Source organism: Urocampus carinirostris, chromosome 12 (assembly GCF_059441175.1).
Source record: "Urocampus carinirostris isolate Australia breed hairy pipefish chromosome 12, RoL_Ucar_1.0, whole genome shotgun sequence".
NCBI classification, from domain to species: Eukaryota; Metazoa; Chordata; class Actinopteri; order Syngnathiformes; family Syngnathidae; genus Urocampus; species Urocampus carinirostris.
In genome coordinates, this window is record NC_142360.1 from 16644561 (window position 1) to 16652897 (window position 8337).

The 8337-nt window shown below is 39.8% G+C and overlaps 1 protein-coding gene across 1 annotated transcript in view; it reads left to right on the forward strand.

The window, feature by feature from the left end:
* Positions 1 to 8337, forward strand: part of col24a1 (collagen type XXIV alpha 1) — a 152555-nt gene extending 144218 nt beyond the window's left edge. The window contains exons 56-60 of the mRNA XM_088349367.1: positions 1140 to 1205; positions 1290 to 1458; positions 1556 to 1665; positions 2898 to 3134; positions 7071 to 8337. Of these exons, the coding sequence (XP_088205493.1) occupies positions 1140 to 1205; positions 1290 to 1458; positions 1556 to 1665; positions 2898 to 3134; positions 7071 to 7217 (729 nt within the window). The 3' untranslated portion in view covers positions 7218 to 8337. The remainder of the gene's footprint in view (positions 1 to 1139; positions 1206 to 1289; positions 1459 to 1555; positions 1666 to 2897; positions 3135 to 7070) is intronic.

Below are 8337 nucleotides of genomic sequence, written 5' to 3' on the forward strand. Positions count from 1 at the left end.
TTTCTGTTTCAGTCTCTCCCTCATCTGATTCCGGCATCCACATTTACAGTGTTAAATAATTTGATATCAAAATTCCTTTGGCAAAATAAGAAAACTAGAATTAAATACAAAACCCTTTTAGCTTCCAAAGAAAAAGGGGGCTTGGACCTACCCAATATTAGAAATTATTATAGGGCAGGGGGCACCACGGCGGCGCAAAGGTTAGCGCGTATGCGGCACAGTTCTAAGGTCTTGGGAACCTCCTGTGTGGGTTCAAATCCAGCTACCGGACTTGAGGTGGATTGGCCGGTCCAAATTGTCCCTAGGTGTGAATGAGCGAGCGAGGTGTCTGTCCCTGTGTGCCCTGCGATTGGCTGGCAACCAGTTCAGATGTCCCCTGCCCACTGCCCGATTATTGCTGGGATGGGCTCCAGCACCCCCGCGACCCTACTGAGGATAAGCGGTGCAGCTAATGAGATGAGATTATAGGGCAGTTCAAATTAGAGCTCTTATTCTGTGGATTTCTAGAGACAAAGATACAATATGGGTGGACATGGAGCAGCGGTCTTGTCCAAATTTGCCTGTGTAGTGATGTGGAAGAAGTTAAAATTCCAGAATGAATGGATTAAGGGAACTGTAAAAACATGGTCGACAATACCAAAAAATACATATATCAAAGTCCGTAAATTGGGCTACAAAAATAGCGAAAAACCCAGATTTTAAACCTGGGGTTATGGATGTAGGATTTGAGAAATGGGCCCTAAAAGGATTGATGTTTATTACCCAAGTGTTAGAAGGACATTTATTGAAATCTTTTGAACAACTTCTACAGGAAGTTGACCTGCCTAGAAGTATTTTTTTAAATAGGCATTACCTCCAGAAACATGATGAATGGGGGAAAATATGTAAGGAGCCAACTAAAGTTGATGAATTATTGATATCATACACAAAAGGACAATTAATAAAGGGGTTCTCTCAAAATTGTATAAAGCTCTGTAAATGGATCTCACTAATCATAAAAAGTCATTTGTCATTTTTCAAAGATTTTTTTTGTCGATGTATTCAGGAATTCTACTTCTGATGTTGCAGATTAAAGTATGGAACTTGTAGCTACAGTATAGTATAATAAAAGAAGCTTTTTCTACTTCTTGACCCTACAGAGGCGACTGTATGATGATACAGATTTCTTCAGCATGTCTGACTCTCATCAAGCGCCAGGAAGTGAGGTGAAATGTTTGAACAAAGTGACCAATTTGAGTATTTAAATATTATATAAGATACAAAATACCATTTCTCTCATTTATGCCTAGAGTTTTCTAAATGCTGAGGTGAGCCTGCAAGACCAGGACACGGAGGTTTTCAAGACTTTGCATTACCTGAGCAGCATTATTGAGAGCATTAAAAAGCCTGTGGGAACTAAAGAGAACCCAACTCGACTATGTAAGGACATGTTGGACTGTCATCAAAAGCTCCAAGACGGTAAGAAGCAGATGGACTGTTGGTTTGTCTTAATGGTTGAGGAGAAAAACTAATGCTCACTGTGATTTCTGCCTTCCTCCATACTTTGTATTTCAAGGGTGGTTCTGGATTGATCCAAACCTTGGCTGCATTTCCGATGCCTTCCAGGTCTTTTGCAATTTCACTGCAGGGGGGCAAACCTGTTTATATCCCCTGGCTGCTAATAAGGTAACTGGAAGGGATAGTCCGACTGGGATTCTGATTTTTGGACCAATCCAAATGAATTGCTTATATGATACAGACGCTCCCCTACTTACGACCATTTGACTTACGTAAAACCGTAGATACGAAAAAAAAATCCGGGATGACGAAAAATATCTGGACATTGCTGTAGGTTAGATTTTGTATTGTGTGCACCTTTTTCCGAGTACAGGACATTACTATAGTGCTTCTTTTTGCCGCTACAGGCGTGTGGTGGCGCTGTGATAGGTCACCCAGCATGCACCTCTATGAAGAAATCTGCTTCCTCTTCCTAGTTCGTGTATAAACATTCTATTCTGTGTCTCCAGCGGGCTAAGAACTTTGACATTTTGATTGTTTATTATCTTGTTCATCCATTCAATATGGTTGGTGTAAATTGTAAAGAAGAGGCAAGACGTTTCTTTTGAAACGAAAGTGGAATAAGAAAGCTTGATGCGGTTGAGAAAATTGTTAGGTTGCTTTTTTTCGGCCATTTTTACAACAGAGGAGGAACTCTTGAAATGCATCTTCCAAAAGTAAGTTAAACTCAACTTTATTTATCTTTATAGAGCATATTATTTTAAGAATTGTTTATTTTAGTACAAACCAAACAGGTTACTTATACAAGCCTTAGACATACTTATACAAACCTTGAACGTAAAAATTAAGGCACTGAGGCAACTTACTTACAAATTAAACTTACAAATGATTTTTACGGAACCTATCTCTTTTGTAAGTAGGACAGCGTTTGTAGTGGTAGGCAAAAAAAATCTCATTCATTTGATTCGCAGGTTCTCATTAAAAAGCACTGCTGTGCCATTAAAACAGCTTCCAGGTGCTTCACCCTTTCACAGCGTTTACTTACATTTAGCTTTTTGTTCTCAGCATGTTTCGGCTAGCAGTGCCTCTTGATTTTACATTGTTTGAAAACAGACTCTCAGTCGGACTCAGTTGTTTGAAAAAAATACTCTAACTTCCACTTGTCCTGGAAGCAGCAGCCCTCACAGCCAACTTTCCTTTTTTATTTACAGTCAACATGTTGGAAATAGGGTGGGTTAAAATTCTCACAGATAGCCTTACAGGCCTTATATCACATAAGGAACAATTAAATCGGCTATAATCTATTTGCAACTGTGATACCTTTACTATTCAAGGCAAAAAGAATCACTTCGAGCAAAAACAAAAATACAGGCCGTTTTTTTTGCGCTTTCTCCCTCCAGATGGTGTTTGGTGTAGGGAAAGTCCAAATGAAGTTTCTCCATTTACTGAGTTCTGAGGCCAGCCATAGCATCACATTCCATTGCCTGGCGGAAAATTCCAACAACACCTCAGACCACGTTGGCCTTCGTGGCCCCATCCCAAAAATGAGCGCCAGTCTTCGGTTTCGAGGCTGGAACCATCAAACGTTTGAGACCAACACACTACTTGAACCTTTTCTGATAAAAGATGAGTGCAAGGTAAGACTGCTTCTTCTCTGTTTTGGTACTGTAGATGGCTTTCTATGGTTAAACACATTTTTCTTTTTTGAAATATGGGCCTTTTTTTAAAGATTGGTCTTGATACCAAGACCAACTAGCAAGGGTCTCCTCTAAACTTGTAACCAAGGGCTTTTTAACTAGCTCCTGTCCCAGTCTTTGACAGACTGAACCTTGAATATTTGCTCACGACCAAACAAGACTAAGCCAATACATGTGATCAGTCCTTGCTGCCTAGAATGCCACTCAGCACTCCTAACACGGAGGAATTGGACACAACTAGTTTAATATCACCACTGGAGAAATGTAAGAAAACTCAAAGGTAGTTCAGCACTCATGACCATAAGTACCGTATTTTCCGCACTATAAGGCGCACCTAAAAGCCTTTATTTTTTTCAAAAGATGACCATGCGTCTTATTATACAGTGCGCCTTATTTATGGAACAAAATTAATTCGCAATGTCTTGCAACTAACTTGCCGCCGCCGACTAGATTTTCCCCCGAAGTAGTCCGCGGTGTATGCTGGGATTTATTTACCGGCGTTTCATTGGCTAACCAATGTGTCAATCGTCATTTGAATGGATCACTATTGGCTAAAGTTATTCGGAGGTCAAGGGGAAGATCCTTTTTATCATTTACAGGCTGGCATTGGCTTGAACGGCAAAACAAAGCCTGCAATTGGCCAAAAAAGACGTGTCAATCATCAGTTGAATCGATCACTATTGGCTAAAGTTATTCGGAGGTCATGGGGCGAATCCTTTTTATCATTTACAGGCTGGCATTGGCTTAAACGGCAAAACAAAGCCTGCAGTTGGCCGAAAAAGATGAATGCGTAGAGCACGTGGCTGACGGCATACAGAAAGCATTTTTTTCCTATTCTGTATTTGTAAATATTTGATTCTCCTGGATTTACTACCCTCACGGATATAAGAGGACATTGGCTGCACATTATTATGAACACAACGACTTCGGTGAGCTATTCCGGGTTTTATATTGTCCCTGAATCTTGTTTCAGACTGAACTCGATGTTTCTGTGATAAGCGGTGCAGATAATGGATGGAATGGAGTGTCTATTTTTAAATTAAACTCAATTCCAAGTGTTTATTGTCATATGCACAGTAAAGTTGCGAGCGAAAAAGAAAATAGAAACTAAGGAATGTTTGGCATTTCTTGAATCCCAAGACTTTAACCTTCCGAATGATGGAACGATGCATTTGAGTGACATCGTACGGACACCGCATCCGCACGTGTTCTCGACACGTATTTGCGTCTTTGCAAGCTTTGGGAATGTTAAGGGGGTAATAAGTTGGACTGAACTATCTGACTATTTTGTCCACGTTCCCATTGTAGCGCCTTATAATTTGGTGCGTCTTATGTATGTCAAAAAAATAGGACCAAAAACTATTTTTTCGGGGTGCGCCCTATAACCCGGTGCGCCTTATAGAGCGGAAAATACGGTAGTTCATTTTTTTTCAAAAAACAAGTGAAAACACAACAGGGTTACTGTTGTGCCACTGGTAACTAATATACAGCACGGAGAACTAAAATCACAACAGTTTAGGACAATCACTGAAAATGTCTTCTATCAATTGTATTATGCTAAGTTTAGGGCGAACCGTGATGTTATATTGACGCCAAATTAGCTAATGTTGAACATTTTCAAGAGAAAACTATAAACAGGTCTCTTGCTTACAAAGGTCTCATGCAATAATTTTTTATTATTTTACTAGCTACAGACAGTCTCTTCTGTTTTGACATTACAGGCTCCAGAAAGTAGATAGCTTTGCAAAGAAATTAAAAGCTAACACTGTACTACCTCGTTAACAGTTTAAGGCAGGGGTGACAAACTCATTTTAACTTGGGGGCAACACAATAGAACAAACATTCTCTTGGGGGCCGGACTAGTGGATTAAAGAGAAAGAAAAATAGAGAGGAAGAAATTTAGAGAAAGATAGGGAGAGAAAAAGAGAGAGTCTGGGTCAAGGAAAGAGAGAAATTGAGAAAAAGAAAGAGAAAGTTAGAGAGAGATAGGGAGAGAAAATGACACAGAGAGGGAAAGAGACTGAATTTTGAGAAATAAAAGAGATAAAAAGAGAAATTATGAGAGAGGGGGGAAGAAAGAGAGAAAGAAACAAATCCAGAGAGAAATAGAAAGAGAGGGCAGAAAAGAGGAAAGAAAGAGAGAAGGGTCGAAAGAGAGATGGGGAAAGCAAGAAAAGGAGTGAAAGAGAGAAAAGAGACAGAAAAAGAAAAAAGGAAGAGAGAGCTAAAGAAGGTAAAAAGAGAAAGAGACAAAGAGGAACAAAGAAAAAGAGACGGACAGAGCGAAAGTGAGAGAGATACTGAGTGATAGAAAAAGAGAGGGAGAGAAAGAGAGAATGAAAGAAATACAACTACAGTACAGCGTCTTTGCGAAAGCCACCTGGCTTTGGCAAAATCATGTGGACATATTTCAACCTTCAGCTCGTTTTTCTCTTGTGCTTTTTTCAGCTTTGTCTCGCGAGCCGGATTCAATCCCTTAGCGGGCCTGACCTGGCCCGCGGGCCGCGTTTTTGACACCCCCGGTTTAAGGCCAATATTAATGAATGAATAAAGGAAAGCTTTTCATTAGAAAATTGTTTCAAAAAAAGAGTTCCAGAAAAAAAGTTGAAGCATGTGGGCAGTAAAGTGGCTGACTGTTTAAGCATGCCAGTCTCACAATTTGGAGGGTCCCTGTTCAATTCCTGCTCCCAGCCTGTGTATGTTCACCTGTGACTGTTTGGGTTTTTCCGGGTACTGAAGTTTCCTCCACACTCTCCAAAAACACCTACAGCAGGGTAATTGGTGATATCAATCTGTCCCTGTGAATGAGTTGCAGTAAATAGTTATTTGTCTTCTTAAGAATCAGGTGTGTGTGTCAACTTTTAAAACATGCAGGATTCATTTGAGAAATACATGAATAACTTAATTAAATATATGTACAGTGGAACCTCGGTTCTCGACCATAATCCGTTCCAGAACCCTGGTCGAAAACCGATTTGTTCAATCACCGGAATCGTTTTTCCCATTAAAAGTAATGTAAAATCGTTTTAATCCGTTCCAACACCCTGAATGTTTACCATGAACGTAAACATGAAGCTAACCCAGGCTAATCTTGCGTTAGCGTAATCTTCCGTACGAAAGATTAAGCTAACGCAAACGTGTAAAAATAAAAAAATCAGGTCGTTTACACGTCATTTAGCACCCGGGGCCCCACAAAAAGTGGCTAGCGCTTCATTGGAAAGCTAGCTCCGTTCCAACACCCTGAATGTTTTAGGTAAACAAAGCTAAACCAGGCTAATCGTACGTTCGCGTTATCGTAATCTTCCGTACAAAAGATTACGCTAACATGAACGTGTAAAAATTTAAAAAAGGATTATGAATAGGATTTCTTACCTTTGTGGTGGAAAATCATCAAAAGTTTTTCAACCTCTTCCAAAACTTGCGGCAGTTGCTTGCTTATAGCGCCCACTTCCTTAGTCGCATCACTCGATTTCATAGCCTCCTCTTTCTTTACTATCGTACTGATAGTAGATTTAGCCATGCTGTATTCACTAGCAAGATCGGAAATTCGTACACCTCTTTCATATTTAGCTATTATGTCTTTCTTAAAGGCAATAGTTGTAGGAACAACTTCTCTTTTTTCACCTGTCCTGCTTGCACCGACCTTCTTCGGAGGCATAATTAGGGGCTAAAACACCCGTACGCCGCTCAGCATCGCACCCTAGCGTACCCGCAATCGAACTCCGATTTTTTGCCGAACAGCAAAGCAAGAAATTTTTGGTCGAACACCGATTTGTCTGAACTGAGAGGCGTTCGAAAACCGAGGTTCCACTGTAATAACAAAATTTGACTTTTTTCATTCATTATCTTCTTTTCCCTCCTCCTTCTTCCATTTAGATCCAAGATGGCAGCTGGCATCAGTCTCATTTCTTCTTCCATACTCAGGAGAGTCAGCAACTACCTATTGTTGACATTGAGGAAGTTTCCACACCACTTCCTTATGTTCAAAAGTACATTGAAGTTGGTCCTGTCTGCTTCCTTTGAAGAAAACACGTCATCCTGTGTCCAATTCACATTATTTTGGCAAAGAACCTACAGAGTAGCTTTACTCAAAATCAGGTCCTACACATCTTAAAAACACCAATTAGTTCATATCATCCTTCCGATCTCCTCTTTCTTCCACTCGGTCGCTTTACTTCCACATCCTCTCACATTTAGTGACCCTATAACTAGGGTTTGCGAGACCTTCCGGTCTTAGTTATTTGATGCTCAGGTTGGCTGTAAATATGCTTCCTGATGCCAGGATAGGGCTTCAATGTCGAAATTCTACAAACGCTTCTCCTCATCCCAGTCATGCGCGGACATATTTTTGCAGAGGCCTCTAAATAGGAGCTCTGTATAACTAAAACTAAATGAGTGCAATAGTATTTGGATGTTATGGATTAATTCCCTTTCCAAGGCTATATGGCCGTTGGTCTCGCGGCATTTAATTGTTTCTTACGCCAATGAAACTGCTCATCTGAAACAGATGGCGCTCTACCTCTAAATAACTTCCTTCACACTTTTTTAAAATGTGTCTTTGTTGCCTTTGTGTATATACCGGTTACACCAAAGTGCGTTGTGTTGTAAAAGTTCTTATGTTGAGTTGGTTGCTTTTAATTTATGAAAAGAAATATTTAGTGTGGTACATATTAGTGTAGCTTTGCCTAAACGTTGTAGGTTCTTCAGGGGAATCCTTCCATTGGTGCTGCAACCATAAATACGTCATCAGTAGGTTTATGCTTTTCCTCTGTATATACTGCCACCATACAGTACGTTTATTTATATCCTAATTTTATTTTTCACATTACTGTACAACAGTAAGTTATATTCTCAGAGAACTATCGGTTCATCCACACTTAAGTATTTATGTTTCTGTGGTGTTTTACATTGTTCAAACCTGAAACTATATGTTGTCACACTGTTCCTTCAGTTGAGTATGTGGACTGGCAGCTGCAACAGGCCAGAGTTGTAATTTGTTAAAAAGCGATCACCCTATTTTTAATTTATATGATTTTGTGCAAAGTGTGATTATAAGACGGAATGAAAACATTTGGGTGCATATGTAAGTGTATGTAAATAGGAAATGACAAATGATGACAAATAAATGGAAACTTTATCCAAA